This window comes from Bolinopsis microptera, chromosome 6 (assembly GCF_026151205.1).
Source record: "Bolinopsis microptera isolate Bmic1 chromosome 6, MBARI_Bmic_1.0, whole genome shotgun sequence".
In the NCBI taxonomy this organism is placed as follows: Eukaryota; Metazoa; Ctenophora; class Tentaculata; order Lobata; family Bolinopsidae; genus Bolinopsis; species Bolinopsis microptera.
In genome coordinates, this window is record NC_087077.1 from 19,630,430 (window position 1) to 19,647,204 (window position 16,775).

At 36.2% G+C, this 16,775-nt stretch overlaps 1 protein-coding gene across 2 annotated transcripts in view; it reads right to left on the reverse strand.

The window, feature by feature from the left end:
* Positions 1-2,761: 2,761 nt before the first annotated feature.
* LOC134817300 (uncharacterized) overlaps positions 2,762-16,775 on the reverse strand; it is a 47,046-nt gene continuing 33,032 nt past the window's right edge. Inside the window, exons 10-21 of one of the 2 annotated variants that reach the window (XM_063826436.1) lie at positions 15,285-15,374; positions 11,213-11,307; positions 8,884-9,035; positions 8,608-8,733; positions 7,816-7,940; positions 7,196-7,428; positions 6,902-7,070; positions 6,540-6,750; positions 6,217-6,394; positions 4,903-5,033; positions 4,656-4,781; positions 2,762-4,274 (exon numbers count right to left, since the gene is read on the reverse strand). In XM_063826436.1, the coding sequence (XP_063682506.1) occupies positions 3,556-4,274; positions 4,656-4,781; positions 4,903-5,033; positions 6,217-6,394; positions 6,540-6,750; positions 6,902-7,070; positions 7,196-7,428; positions 7,816-7,940; positions 8,608-8,733; positions 8,884-9,035; positions 11,213-11,307; positions 15,285-15,374 (2,355 nt within the window). In that variant the 3' untranslated portion in view covers positions 2,762-3,555. The remainder of the gene's footprint in view (positions 4,275-4,655; positions 4,782-4,902; positions 5,034-6,216; positions 6,395-6,539; positions 6,751-6,901; positions 7,071-7,195; positions 7,429-7,815; positions 7,941-8,607; positions 8,734-8,883; positions 9,036-11,212; positions 11,308-15,284; positions 15,375-16,775) is intronic. The other variant, XM_063826434.1, reaches the window with a different exon arrangement.

Genomic DNA, 16,775 nt, shown 5'->3' on the forward strand with positions numbered 1-16,775 from the left:
GAGGAATAATAGTCTCTTGATATAAGGGATTTTGATTGGGACGTTAAGTGACTTTGAGGAATAATAGTCTCTTGATATAAGGGATTTTGATTGGGATGTTAAGTGACGTTGAGGAATAATAGTCTCTTGATATAAGGGATTTTGATTGGGATGTTAAATGACTTTGAGGAATAATAGTCTCTTGATATAAGGGATTTTGATTGGGATGTTAAGTGACGTTGAGGAATAATAGTCTCCTGACATAAGGAACTTTGATTGGGACGTTAAGTGACTTTGAGGAATAAAAGTCTCTTGATATAAGGGATTTTGATTGGGATGTTAAGTGACGTTGAGGAGTAATAGTCTCTTGATATAAGGGACTTTGATTGGGATGTTAAGTGACGTTGAGGAATAATAGTCTCTTGATATAAGGGACTTTGATTGTGATGTTAAGTGACATTGAGGAATAATAGTCTCTTGATTTAAGGAACTTTGATTGGGATGTTAATTGACTTTGAGAAATAATAGTCTCTTGATATAAGGGACTTTGATTGTGATGTTATTGTTAAGTGACATTGAGGAATAATATTCTCTTGATATAAGGGACTTTGATTGTGATGTTAGGTGACATTGAGGAATAATAGTCTCTTGATATAAGGGACTTTGATTGGGATGTTAAGTGACTTTGAGGAATAATAGTCTCTTGATATAAGGAACTTTGATTGGGAAATTAAGTGACTTTGAGGAATAATAGTCTCTTGATATAAGGGATTTTGATTGGAATGTTAAATGACTTTGAGGAATAATAGTCTCTTGATATAAGGGATTTTGATTGGGATGTTAAGTGACGTTGAGGAATAATAGTCTCTTGATATAAGGGACTTTGATTGGGATGTTAAGTGACTTTGAGGAATAATAGTCTCTTGATATAAGGGATTTTGATTGGGATGTTAAGTGACGTTGAGGAATAATAGTCTCTTGATATATGAGACTTTGATTGAGATATCAAGTGACTTTGAGGAATTATAGTCTCTTGATATAAGGTCAAGGGACTTTGATTGGGATTTGGGATGTTAAGTGACATTGAGACATTATAGTCTCTTGATTTAAGGAACTTTGATTGGGATGTTAATTGACTTTGAGAAATAATAGTCTCTTGATATAAGGGACTTTGATTGTGATGTTATTGTTAAGTGACATTGAGGAATAATAGTCTCTTGATATAAGGGACTTTGATTGTGATGTTAAGTGACTTTGAGGAATAATAGTCTCTTGATATAAGGAACTTTGATTGGGATATTAAGTGATTTTGAGGAATAATAGTCTCTTGATATATGAGACTTTGATTGAGATATTAAGTGACTTTGAGGAATTATAGTCTCTTGATATAAGGGACTTTGATTGGGATGTTAAGTGACTTTGAGGAATAATAGTCTCTTGATATAAGGAACTTTCATTGGGATATTAAGTGATTTTGAGGAATAATAGTCTCTTGATATATGAGACTTTGATTGAGATATTAAGTGACTTTGAGGAATTATAGTCTCTTGATATAAGGGACTTTGATTGGGATGTTAAGTGACTTTGAGGAATAATAGTCTCTTGATATAAGGACCTTTGATTGGGATGTTAAGTGACGTTGAGGAATAATAGTCTCTTGATATAAGGGACTTTGATTGGGATGTTAAGTGATTTTGAGGAATAATAGTCTCTTGATATAAGGGACTTTGATTGGGATGTTAAGTGACTTTGAGGAATAATAGTCTTTTGATATAAGGAACTTTGATTGGGATATTAAGTGATTTTGAGGAATAATAGTCTCTTGATATAAGGAACTTTGATTGGGATATTAAGTGATTTTGAGGAATAATAGTCTCTTGATATAAGGGACTTTGATTGGGATGTTAAGTGACTTTGAGGAATAATAGTCTTTTGATATAAGGAACTTTGATTGGGATATTAAGTGATTTTGAGGAATAATAGTCTCTTGATATAAGGAACTTTGATTGGGATATTAAGTGATTTTGAGGAATAATAGTCTCTTGATATAAGGGACTTTGATTGGGATGTTAAGTGACTTTGAGGAATAATAGTCTTTTGATATAAGGAACTTTGATTGGGATATTAAGTGATTTTGAGGAATAATAGTCTCTTGATATATGAGACTTTGATTGAGATATTAAGTGACTTTGAGGAATTATAGTCTCTTGATATAAGGGACTTTGATTGGGATGTTAAGTGACTTTGAGGAATAATAGTCTTTTGATATAAGGAACTTTGATTGGGATATTAAGTGATTTTGAGGAAACATAGTCTCTTGATATTTGAGACTTTGATTGAGATATTAAGTGACTTTGAGGAATAATTGTTTCTTGATAAAAGTGATTTTGATTGTTATATTTCGTGACTTAGAGGAATATTATTTGTGATATTAGATGAAAATATATCGGATGTTATTCTTTGACGATACATGATATCAGATGAATTGATATGATATTATATAAATATCAATATTTATAGCTATGTTAATATGGTTGATTTATGATTTATGAGGTAGGGGGACACATTTTCTCAATTCATAAAAAATCCTATGACTAATACAGTTAACCAAAACCTAACTCTTTGTTCCGAGAATTATTCTCTCAGAGCCGAAGGGAAGGAAGTGGGGACTGCAAACATTTTCAAATTTATTTGGATTGTGTAACTCTATAAAACCTGAAAATGTGCCCCCCTCTCCCCCTACGAGTAAGACTTATTGTAATTCATATTAGTAACTCTCGCTGATCACAAAATTTGAAATACTATACTTCTGCGACACTGGTAATCATTGTAATTATTTGTCTCGCGAAAGTGAAAATCATGTGGAATTGACAGACGTTTCCTATTGCCAGTCTGAAATAATTTGCCTGCCCATATGAGGTTCCATGGAAAAAGCTGACCAAAGTTTCTAAACACAAATAATAGACTTTTTATGTTCGTTCAAACCTCAATTCTTAACAAAACTTATAAAAATAAGTTTAAAATAAACATCACTGTTATTCATCAATCACTGTTATTCATCAATTTTAGAAATAGAATTGAATCCACTAATAAGAAAGGTAAAACTTAACACAAATCAATAGTACTATTAGTTGGTTTAACGAGTAATAACATGCTCAATAGTCAATAAAACCTACAAGTCAATTAACAAATTTGTCCAATTTGTAAATATTTTAAATTTCATAATCACGACGTGTAATATATACAAAGTGGTTGATTGTATCGTGAATTTAAACGTTAAGCATGATTTGAAGGAGTCTACTTATTGACGCATATTTCAGATTGTACTCAATTTAATATTATTAACCATGTTCCAGTTGGGACTGTTTAGCCCAAAAGTGTTGCAATAAAAACTGTTTAAATGTAATAAAATTGTTAATCGTAGCCTCGTTTAAAGACTGATCAGCAATCACAACAGAAGTGTCTTTTATCTTGAAATCAAATTCAGAAAACGAAATATAAAATTAAAAGTAACCTATAAACAATTATAAACAAACCATAGAAAGTAATCTATAGTAACCTATCCTGTCCTACAAACTATAATTTAGTCCTGCCCAGTAGAAGTTGGACATTATCCTCGCTGTTCATGATTATTCGTTTACAAAAAGCGACGCTGTTTCCAGAAACTGGGGTATTGTTTATTTGGAGGATTTCGTCCTCGCACTCTATTTCTCCACTGAGCTGAGCGGGTGAATTTAACACAATGTCACTGACACGGATATTTCCTTGAGAGTTTTTCTTTAATTTTAATCCAATAGATTTGGAGTCGTTTTTCTGAAGGGAGCACTTAAATGTGTTAGCTTGTAATGTGTTAGCTTGTACGGGACTACGTTTCGTTTGAGACATGGAAACAATGCTCTTTGTTAACTTAGCCAGAGTTGGCCTCAAGTTGTCCGGAATCTCGGAGAAGTTGGCTAATTTGTAGCCTCTATTTGGAATAACAAGCTGAGGGTACGAAGTTAACTCTATCCTGATGCTGGAGTCAGTTGTCAGGGATAGGGGAGGACAAGGCTTCCAGATCCTCGGTTTCTGACTGACACTGTGGTTTGATAAAACGTGGTTAAGTTGCGCTGGTGACAAGTTGGGGAATGTTTTAGATAAAGCGGCCCAGGTGGAAGCTAACAGATCTCGTTTAGGGAGCGAGAGAAGATCTAACAGTTGGTGAAGTTCGCGGAAATACATATTTGAAGTGTGGGAGAGTTGCACGTGGTGAGTCCAGCGTAACACGTAATCTAGGTGTATCCTCATCTGTATACCTGTAACAATTACTCGGATTATTTGGAGCCTTTATACTGATATATATTTTATAATAATATATAATATAATAATGGTAATTGATTTGCTTCCTTTGAATTTACTGGGCCGCGCTCAGCCTGTCATTCCGCCTAATCTCTATGTTTATAAACATGATAGCCTGAGGTCCCCAGGTAACCTTTGAATTAGAAAGTATTCATGCTTGATAAGACCAATGAAATATGATAAAAATGCGCGCGCGGCTTTATTTAAAGATCTACGATAGCATAGTTTTATCAATAAACTATGATTCGGTGTTCGCGCGCGGGGAAGTTAGCTAGGAATGCTTCAGCTTGAGGGAACGCTTGAACGAATGAATTGAAGTCTATCGGAGACAAACAAACCTTTGTTCCAGTTGAAATATAATTGAGGAGATTCGATGATAGTGTTAAACAGTGTGGTATTAGAAAAGTAGAATATCGAGACAAACAACTGCTTCACCATGGCGCTGTTCAGCTTACAGTTATTACCTGAAATCATTGAGTTTAAGAATGTGCATTCTCTAAATCTAGCCAGACCAAGAAGGAGACTGGAGAATCCCCAAAACTGGGCGAAATTCGTAAAATACCTCAAAAAACGTAGGTTACTCACTCAAAGTGTGAAACTTCTGGAGCAACTGAACCAAGACTTTAACTCCGGGCCCGATGTTAGTCAGATTCTGTCGAGCGGTATTTCGTCTGCAGCCTGGGCTGTTCGGGTTTCCTGAAAACTTTACCGCGTTCCTGAAATATTTGTCATTTAAGGATGAGGTAAGACTGTAACACAGGTAAAGATATTGTGCATACCAAGTGGGCAGAGAATTCCATTATGTCACGGACAACAATACGTAATGTTTATTTTTATTTGCAGTAAATTCACTGACCCGTGCTCATATCGATAAGATTGCATTGTCTCACACTAGGAGAACAAATCAAATCTGACTTTACTTAAATTAGAACCTGGTAAAATACACCGTCCTGAATAACTGTCGGGTAGCACGTACATAATACCATAAAGTGGGGTAGAACATAAGAACACGTGTTAACCACGTGTTAACCACGTCTCCAGATAACTGAAACACGTGTTAACCACGTGTTAACCACGTGTTAACCACGTGTTAACCACGTGTTAACCACGTGTTAACCACGTGTTAACCACGTGTTAACCACGTGTTAACCACGTGTCCAGATAACTGAAACACGTGTTAACCACGTGTTAACCACGTGTTAACCACGTGTTAACCACGTAAAACTAGGACTCATATTTCAGTGTTACAATAATATTGTACTTTGTTACTAAATTAAGTGAGCAGCTTAAATCCAATTTCCACAACGTGTTGATATAAAACACAGCTATCCTGCGAATCAGCTAATTAAAAGTGGTGCATTACTGATGTGTCATGTATGTCAAACCAGCTCACTAACAAGCCGCATATTATGTTTATTTTATGCAATATATGTGGCAGTACTGACATAGTAACTGGTTAATTTCATTGCAGAAATACTGACCTTAGTTAGAAGCTACAAGTGTAATAGTGTACTACCTACTAACTATTGAGTTAGTGTAACTAAGGTAAGGTCCTACAGAGTCCAAAGTAAGCTCTAGTGTGAAACATTTCCCAATAACAGTTAAATTTGCAGTTCTAGTGTAATATAAAGGTAATAAAGCAGCCCCGTGGTACAATAAGTTAGCTGACAAATACTGACAAGGAACATTTCCTAATAACAGTTACTATCTTCTAGACTACCCCTACTATAAGTAACACTTGCCAGTAACTAAGTTACTAAGTAACTGGTAACTAGTAACCAGCTACTGGTAGTCACTGGTAACAACTTATTAGTAACCAGATACTTGTCACTACTTCACTAGTAACTCTCTTGTAAACTACAGTACTGAACAGTAACCCTGATATTTGAGTATACTCACTGCATGATGATATCAGTAATCTCGTCCGCACTTAGACTAGCACCACCGGCCGGACTGCTGCGTGTCGCGCCCAACAACTGCCGCTCTGTGCCCGTCAGACTCTCGCTGCGCGGCCTGTCCTTCGTCATCTTGCGCTTGCGCGTGGGAGCTAGGTAGGGCACACTCCATCTCCTCTTCTCTGAGGAAACAAGGTTTTTTAGAAGGTTTATTGTGGGAATTATATTCGCTTCTATATAAGAGTTGAATGTACAAATATTAAAGCATGTCAGTCTAAATATACAAATTAAATATATAAATTAAAAATGGGTCACACATCTGCTTACCCCGTTCAGTCGGAGGAGGAGAAGAAGGTATTTCCTCCTTTACAGGCGCGTCCTCCTCAACAGAAGAGAGAACACTAGAAGAAACAGGAGCGTCCTGACAGGAGCCACTAGTAGAGACAGGGACTCCGTCACTGGGGACCTCTGTAGAGGGCTTAGAGGGTGGGAGGAGGGGGACCGGGTCTAGGATACTAGGCAGCAGCTCGTATACCATCTGAGAAAGTGGTGTTAGTTTTAGGGGGGATTAACTCTATAAGAATAGATATGTAAAACTAGTTTCATAGGATTGGAGTGTTCAGTTCTTATAATATAATGTACAGACTATAAACATTAAACACAATATCCACTACTCGACAGTAACGTACCTTAGCTGAGTGATAAGCAATGTGCTCGTACATGGGAACAGCTAGTTTCTCTATCTCGTTCACTATCTTATCATCTGTTAGAAGAGGGTTCTCTCTTAAGTAGTGTACTATCTCTAGTGTGCTGGAGAGCAGCTTAACCATCGGCTTCAGGAAACTTGTAGCACTCTTTCTAAGAGGAAGGAGGTTAATATTCATTGATAGTTTTAAATCTGTGGACGACAACAGTTTGTACGTCTCTTCACACGAGACTTGTATATGATATTATGTTAGAGTTGGATTGAATCCACAACTTACTTCTGATTAGGATTGCAAGTATTGAGGAGCTCAGCAGCTTTCTGCTGCACCACTTTAGCCAGCAGTTCTATTCTATCTCTACTATACTCGAGTAACTCTGTCATTTCAGCAGGTGTGAAGTGCTCGAACGCGTGACGTAGACTCATGATAGTGAGCCGCGCGCACGCTAGCACGTTCTTGTTGCAGAGAGTGTCGTAGTCCAGGATACTGTCTAGTAGTACTTGTCTGTGTTCCTGTAGAATAGTGCGGTTTTAATACAGCTGATAATACATATACAGGACCTTAAATAGAGGCCCTTACATAGAGGCCCTTACATAGTGCCAACAACCGTTTTATCGTCATTATTATATTGATCACCCATGTTATAATCGTGAGTGGCAACAAATCTATTAAAAGTATGACATGTGATCGTCTACCACATACCCGTTCATCTCAAAAGTTGCACAATATTCCCAGAAATTGACGCAAAGTTTCAGCAAGGATAATTGAATTACCCTCCATGTTGATTATTGACAGAACCACCCACGCTCCAAGTATTAAACATTTGTCAACATTTGTCGGAAAGAGTGAGATTTATAATTTCACTAAACAGAGCCTGTGTTAAATAAAGCAAGACTAACCATGTAGAATATAAAGCGGGGCTCAGCGTGTTGGTGTATAATAGTGCTCATGTTATTGAGTTCCGGGGAGAGGGAGGTAAGGGTGCCTGTAGAGAGAGTCCTCTGTGTATCTGGTGATCCTATCTCTGTGGAGATAATGTTATTAGTTATTACATGGTTACCAGGTTACCAGGTTACCAGGTTACCAGGTTACCAGGTTACCAGGTTACCAGGTTACCAGGCTATCAGGTTACCAGGTTACTATGTTACCAGGTTACCAGGATATCAGGTTACCAGGTTACTAGGTTACCAGGTTACCGAGGGAGGAATGTTAGGTATTATAATGCAGCCAAGTAGTTCTAGACCAACAGGAACAAGTTTATACTTAATCTAATGTTTCGTCTGGTTTTTGTAGCTTTCAATTTTGATGACAACATCGAACTAAACGTCCATCTCTTTAACTGTTAACAGTTGTAAAATTCTGAGGAAACTCTACATACAATCTGAGGAAAATATTAACTGAACTGACACGCACAGCTACAGGCGAACAGATTAGGAGTCGGATAGACGGCCTATGACATAAAACCGACCTTAATACCAGACTCAAAAAGTCAAAATGTAAAACTGTAAAAAGTTAAACTCATCGCGGATATGTTAAACACAGGGTTACATCATATTAAATTGACGAAAACATGACATAGTTTTACTAAGGTAAGAGAACAACTCTGCAGTAATTCATATTATTACATTTAATTAAAAAAAGGAGACAAGTAAACAAGACTGTCGACATATAGAGTCAAATTAAGATAGTACCTGGAGAAGGAACATCATTATCAATAGCTTCTTTGAAGATGAACTTGTAGTGTTTGCCGATGTCGAAGGACTGCCCGCACTTTAAATCCGTTTTCTTAGACCCGTTACAGAGCATACATTTGGGACCTGAATATAGTGGGTTAGTTATATATAATAGCTATAATTATAGGCTACACTCGTGCAACAACTTTATAAAATATCTTCCACAGATCAAATTTAAAACTATAAAAAGAGAAAGTGAAACAGAAAACAAGTGAAAGTGAAAATGAAACTGACCTGATAGCATGATAGAGCGCTCCACAGTCTCGTTAGTGTGAATAACAATAACGCTCCCAGTGTAGGATGGTTGGGGTGGAGTGCCCAGAGATATGAACCGTGTTTCTCCCTCTGATAACGGGTAAATCACGTGATCTAACTCTCTGTCAAACCTACAGACGGAGATGTTATAGTCAGTAATATTAGTAATATTAGTAATATTAGTAATATTAGTAATATTAGTAATATTACTAATATTAGTAATATTAGTAATATTAGTAATATTAGTAATATTACTAATATTAGTAATATTAGTAATATTAGTAATATTAGTAATATTACTAATATTAGTTTATCAGCCGGGGATCCCACCCTGACTATCCACTAGATTGGGGTACTGTTCGATATATTAAATGTAACATCAGTGTGTGTGGGTTTGTTAGATTCTATCACATGGGAGGTGGTGGACACATTGTTAAGCCAGATAGTGCTGATAAACACAGTTCACATTGTTATTATATAAACCCTTTCTTACACCTTTCTTTTTTAGTGTGATCCAGTGCTGACTAATTGTAGCGTGATTAACCAATTCTCATAATATAAAACTAACTCGTTAAGTCGTTAGTAATAAAAACAATAGTCCCACTTTGTAGAGTAGTTCTATTAATAGCCCCGTAACACGCTACCAGAATAACACTAACTAATTGGTAGACTAAACACTGTGTAAAACACACATAGAGAGTACTGCAAGCTGAAAACTAAGACTGGAGAAAGGGGATGAAACAGAACGGGGCGAAATCCTGGAGCTAATAAACTGTATTAATTCATTATTATTCAACCAATGAAACTAGATAAATGCAATTTATTTATCGCTTTAAAATGAAATGTCGCCACGTATACTGCCACAAATCCTACCAAACCTCTCTTTAATGTTTTAATGTACCGAAAACTGAGAGAGATTACAAAGAAACTGCAACTCAAAGAACACACACACAGAGGGAACTAAAGGATCAGAGTAATGAGATTTAACCCATTAGAAGTGCTCGCGTATTATCAGCACTGTGGTTACCAGCTAATATGAGGAGTATTACAGTAACCACAGAGTAAGCCGGGTAAAGTAGTGGTTGTTTACAGGCTTCAGACGGGGTATAGTGCTCATAGTCACTACTTGTGGGGCTATAATAGTCACTACTTGTGGGGCTATAATACTCACTACTTGTGGGGCTATAATAGTCACTACTTGTGGGGCTATAATAGTCACTACTTGTGGGGCTATAATACTCACTACTTGTGGGGCTATAATACTCACTACTTGTGGGGCTATAATACTCACTACTTGTGGGGCTATAATAGTCACTACTTGTGGGGCTATAATACTCACTACTTGTGGGGCTATAATACTCACTACTTGTGGGGCTATAATAGTCACTACTTGTGGGGCTATAATACTCACTACTTGTGGGGCTATAATACTCACTACTTGTGGGGCTATAATACTCACTACTTGTGGGGCTATAATACTCACTACTTGTGGGGCTATAATACTCACTACTTGTGGGGCTATGATACTCACTACTTGTAACGAGGGTCTGTACTCTGTATTAGGGTTGTGTGAGCAGTTGTTTAGATTATGTGCCCTGTTTTTATCACTTCATTTAGTAAGGTACAATTGGGAATGGTGGGATGGTTGACGGGTCACATGACGGGGTCACATGACGGGGTCACATACCGTGACAAAATGTCAAGGGTCCACTAAAATCATACAGTTATATCAGACTGCAATAGAGTAGGTTTCTTATCTTATCTTGTAACTGTTATCAGTGGTAATATATATATATATACTGGGTCAGTTCACTAACACTTACATCAAGTTAGTTTTAAGTAATATTTCTTAAATAAATAGAAGCAGTAGTTAATTTTATTTAATCACAGTTGTGATCCGTGATGGAAATAGGCGATATTTGCTGAAATCCTACACTATAAATAATTATTGATGTACAATGTATGGGGTTGAGAAACTTATGTTTGTTTTTTTGGGGACCAGCTTTTGGTAATATAATATGGTGTACTTTAGTGTAAACTGTGAAGTGTATAATGTACCATGTACATTGTACGATAATTGAATGTACATTGTATACAATTCTAATGTAAGTAGGAACCAGAGTTGTATACTGATACATGTTCACTGTTCAGTAATAACTGGTGACAGCACACTGCACACTGTACAGCACATCACCACTCTAAGAGTGACGTGGTACAATGTAAAGGTTAACTAAATATAACACCCAACATGGTGTAGTCACCATGGTAATCACCATGGTAACGGTAACCTTGGTAACTGTGTACTCACGCCTGAATGAGTATCAAGAAAGGCTTGTCCGGGTGGTGGTGTAGTCCTGTAGCTTGCTTTATCGTCTCCTGCTTTATCGTCTCCTGTTTGCTATCCTGAAACAATATCCCCCATTATCATTACATCACTCTAGGGTAGTATAGTGAGACTGTGAGGGTACTGTGATTATAGATACCAGCCAGGCGCCAGGTCAGACTTGCCGGACACAGTTATCCAGTAATACTCACAGTGGTGGGAAATAAACCAGGGTGATAGTGCCAGGGTGATAGTGCCAGGGTGATATTGCCAGGGTGATATTGCCAGGGTGATATTGCCAGGGTGTAACTTATAAAGTGGTTGTAAGTTGAACATTTAGTGGTTATAAGTGGTAAAGTTGAACTTTTAAAGATTTAATAAAAGAGAACCCTTTCAGAGTGAATAAATAAATAAAATAAGTTTGAACGAATGATGTCTCTGTGCGGGGCCCTATGTTTCGCCACACTGGTTCATGCTCACTTACCACTTAATATCCTCTAAATATATGTCTACTCAGCTATAGTTCAGCACATATTTATGTTAGTATGGTAAGGATTCCAACCAATATTGTAGGGTCATAAACTTAATGCACATTCACTACTCAAATATTCGCAGAAATTTAACATAATATTTTATATGTGCTGTAAAGTCCGAGGTATTAGCGTTTGGTAACTGGAGCCTACAAACAAATACTGCAAATACACGTAGGAATTTGCCGCGGATAAGTACTACTGCTAGTAGTAGCATATAACTTGATATACTATAACATACCTTCTCAGAGAGGAAACAGCAGCCCCTTAACACATCATACAGTGTCTTCATCACAATAATAAGAGTTTTAACGTCTTCTAGTTCCCCTTTGAACTGATACATTAAACCAGCCCTGGTAACCCTGGTAACTGCCCTGGTAACAGCTCTAAACAACAAGAAACAGGAACCGGAGAGCAGTGAGGAATGTAGAGCAAACAAGCAGAGACTGCAAAAAGATAAAGACAAGTCTTACACCACGATTACAGCTGCTGAGAGTGCCAAATATAGCGTCTTATGTAAGTGAGATCCCACTAGTTAAAGTAGCAGCAATGTTTCACTGCTGCGCTATTACCCAATTTCTAACGGTTAAAGTGACTACACTCTCTAGGAATCTAGACACCTTGGGTCGCATATTTCAGTAAATTCCGTGCAATCTGCCTGGAGACCTTGATACGGTCTTGGAGTCCAGCCAACTACTCAGACATACCATTACTACTCAGACAAGAACCACAGTCTGGATTCCACCCTCTGGGAAATCTGATATCTTACACCGTATATTCCCACACTAATGACTCTGCTTTACGACACTCCCGTCATTTTGGGAACTAACGTTAGTTTAACTCATGCTAGCCGCGCGTTTCAGCGACTACTACAGTCACTACAGTAGCTATGCTACTTTACCTTAGTGTCTTTAATGGATGTATCTAAGTTTAATAGATATTGAGATGAAACCTACGAAGTGGAAATGTATGAATCTGAAAACTGTGCTAGAGTTATCTTTACAAGGCTGTCTCTATATTTGTTGTATAGAAACTGTACTTCAGTGTAAGTGTTAGTTCAATTGTAACTGTGATTAACAGTTTGTCATTAAACTAACTACAACACTACAAATACATTACATTTATTGAGTATTGTGGGATGGTTTTAACCAGGAGGAGCACAGTGGGAAACCATTATGACATTAAGCAAAAAATCGACTTTCTATAAATGTTTTGAATTTAACGTTATTTCATAGTCAAAATTTAGGGGAATTCAGAGCAAAAAACCGTTTTCAAAAACATCAAAAGCCCTTTTCGCAGTCGCGCTATGAATTTTGAGGAAAAAAGAGGTAGGCAAAATTTCGGTTTTTTCAGTGAAATTTTGCCTGTTTTGACATTTTAGCCCTCCAAAAGGAACTTATGTGCCACAATGGAGGCTATATTGTCATGTTTAGGCAAAGAATCATCCTTCTAATGTTTTTTAACCTATGAAAATTGAAGTTTTGGTTGATTTTTGATGCGCGAGCGAAAAAATTACGCTTTTTCAGCCAAATTTTTGACAAAAATGGGCATAAAAAGTTGTGAGCACACCATAGCACGCCTCAAAACACTATTGCATGTGAAACTAGACACTATTTTGAGGCAAACCCAACTCTGCAACCTGCGGCACTATGTGGCACTTTTTTTACAGAGCGCTTTGAAAATCTTTGACGTGTAGAAAATGTGCAATTTTTGCCTATTGCTAGTTGATACTTAAATGGTCAAAAATTGCGTCTAGGAATACATTTAGAGCTTCAAAACATATCTAAATGTATTCTTAGGCTATAGGTAAGCCTAAGAACATACCCTTAAGTCAAAATCTAGCAAAATGTAGCAAAAATCTAATAAAAACTCAAATTTTATGATCAAAACAGTCATTTTGGTGGATTTTTGGACCAAAAAACCCTCTTATTTTGCATTTTAAAATTCAGATTTTGTCAGAATTGGACCATTTTAGTGTCAAATTGTAGCTAGCAGTGAGCTGAAGACAATGAAATAATAATTTAACCCATTAGGGACGATAGGGTCGTTTTTATGACCCACCTTTTCTAGACGAAAAACCAAATTACTAAACGCTATAACGAATCTATGGCATATATACTCAAAATTTATTGGGCTTCATTATATGTAGCCCAATAAATTTTGAGCATATATGCTATAGATTCGTTATAGCGTTTAGTAATTTGGTTTTTCGTCTAGAAAAGGTGGGTCTTAAAAACGACCCTATCGTCCCTAATGGGTTAAGGTCTTAAAGTATTTTATAATTGGATAATTTGGTGAATTTCGAGGCTAAAACGGCAGATTTTCCAAGATTTTCCAAAATTTCGCCAATTTTTTTCCTTAAAAACTTCAATTTTTACCCTACAACGACAAATTTGGTACCGGAAGAAAGCTCTCGGAGAGCTCATAACCACAGAATACATTTTAAAGACATGGGAATTGAAAATTTTGTGCAAATCCACAAAAAGGGCTTCCCTCTGTCCTCAAAATTTAGGGGGCCTGAACCCTAAAAATTGTGATGGTATCAATTTCAAAACCATTTAGTGCAAGTTGTTTGATATGGAATATCTCGAAATTATGTGTACTTATGATTAAAACCAAAATAAATAAGCAAAATAGCATTTCTAGGCTTTTATCAGCCATTTTACTGGCCAAAACATGTTAAAATAAGGCGATTTTTGTCATTTTCCATAAAATATTTCAAAATTTTCATGAAAATCGATTTTTTTTTCCGATGATACCCCCACCCAAACATCTGGGGAGGTGTTTCAGACATGTTCCGGGTCAATTGAACTTCAAAAAATAACGTATGGTGAATAAATCGTCAATTATAGCTTAATGTCATAATGGAGGCTGTAAATTTCCCACTGTGAGGAGTAGCTAGTCCACACTACTCATTCGTTCAGTAACTTTACAGCCCACTTCAGAAACCCAGATTTTATTTTAAATCTGATTCTAGTAACTATTACAGGTGTGTATAATAAACTGTGTGTATAATATTAGACTATCATAATAGAGTAGGAGGAGCATGTGTCATGACGTCACACCACGTGTCATGACGTCACACCACGTGGCTTGAGTTGGATTCTAGTAACTATTACAGGTGTGTATAATAAACTGTGTGTATAATATTAGACTATTTAATATTAGACTATGTTTTTAAAGTAGGAGGAGCAAAGTTAGCCGCGTTCAGTGATTCAGTCTAGTTGGAGAAATATTAGTAATATTTAGTAATATTTAATAATATTACAGTTTGACATGGCTGGGCACTTTCTAAGTAGTAACAAGTCTGTCTAATACGGGGTAAGAAGAGCTATAATAACTCTGAAGTAGGAAGAAGTGGAATAACTTTGAAGTAGGAAGAAGTGGAATAACTCTGAAGTAGGAAGAAGTGGAATAACTCTGAAGTAGGAAGAAGTGGAATAACTCTGAAGTAGGAAGAAGTGGAATAAATCTGAAATGTGAAGTAGTAGGATAAATCTGAAATTTGAAGAAGTAGGATAACTTACCATGGGAGAGGCGGGTGAAGTAGGAGAGGGGGTGGAGTCAGAGGAGGATGGAGTCTTGTATCTTAGTTCTAACCGTGTACTCTCCATCTCCTGTAAATATAAGATATTACTTTTACATTATTTTAAATTAAATAAGATAATTAAATAACTTAAATAAAAGAATATCAATATGTTGTGAAGTGTTACCTAGCATGTGTGAAGCTTGTAAAGGATATTAGAATTAACGCTTCAATAACATTATCAGGTGCTAATGATATTAATTAACTAATTACATTAATTAAAATTATTAACTTCTGCTAATAACTTGCCTGGGTACTCAGGGTGGCTCGGGTAACTTTTCTTAACAGTTTTAATTGCATCTAAATACAGTTACTAGTTGAACAAAGTGAACTACGAAAATATTACGCCACTTTTAAACGGATAAATTTCAAAGATCTTAAATATGTATGATGTAATGAAGCCTAGCACATTAAAAATTTTATTTTAATTTAAACTACAAAACCCAACAAGTTAATTTATTTAATTTTCTACAACCATTAAATTAAAGATCAAGGGTACCCCGCACTTGAATGATTTAGTTTTATAAAACCACTAAAATAAAGAGCACAACGAATTTGACCAAGAGAGTTGGTACCGAGAGAACTGATTTAAGATACTGGATAGTGGATATGCGAGGTTGAATCTCGAATATTTATTATGACAAGTTGATCAAACTGGGCTCTGATGGTTTAAACGATCTCAGAGTTTAGAAATCAACTCCTTAGTTAATCTTATACGTCACCCTTAGTGAGATACAGCCATATTGACACCTAAATAAGGCTCTAAAACTAGGTCTATAAATAAATAGGTCTATAAATAGATGAAATGAGAAACAAGTTCATGCCTAACTGAATATCACTAAAAAAAAGGCTATATACGGTACTTTAAATAAAAACAGACACAGAGGTTCTGAGGAGCAGTGAGCACGATCAATCAACTTTTCACAAAATAAGCGCTAAATAAGGTTCCACACCAACAGATAGGCAACATGTTATCCGGTTAAGTTACTGATGGTTGCTTTGATGTTGAAATGAAATTAGCAACAATGCACAATCATTGACTTGAGTAAGCGAGCTGCTAAGAGGTGTATCATGTCTAAAAAAACGGCCTAATAATAGATATAAAAATATTATAATATTATAAATATTATAACTGTAAAACCAGCCATTTTTGCGGGGATATAATATATTCGCGATTTTTCCAAAAATTACAGTAAATATGTTATATAATATCATGTCTATAAAACAGTCTGATAAAAATAAAACAGTCTGATAAAAATAATCTAAATATTTCACGTTCCAATGTTCTGTACTTGTCCTGAAACATGTAAGAAGAAGGTACCACCACGTTTTAACAGAAAATAATATGGGAAATATGTGGGCATTTATCTAATAATTTTATCAGGTGCAAAGCGGAGATTGGCAGCCATTTCGCTAAACATATGCACATATT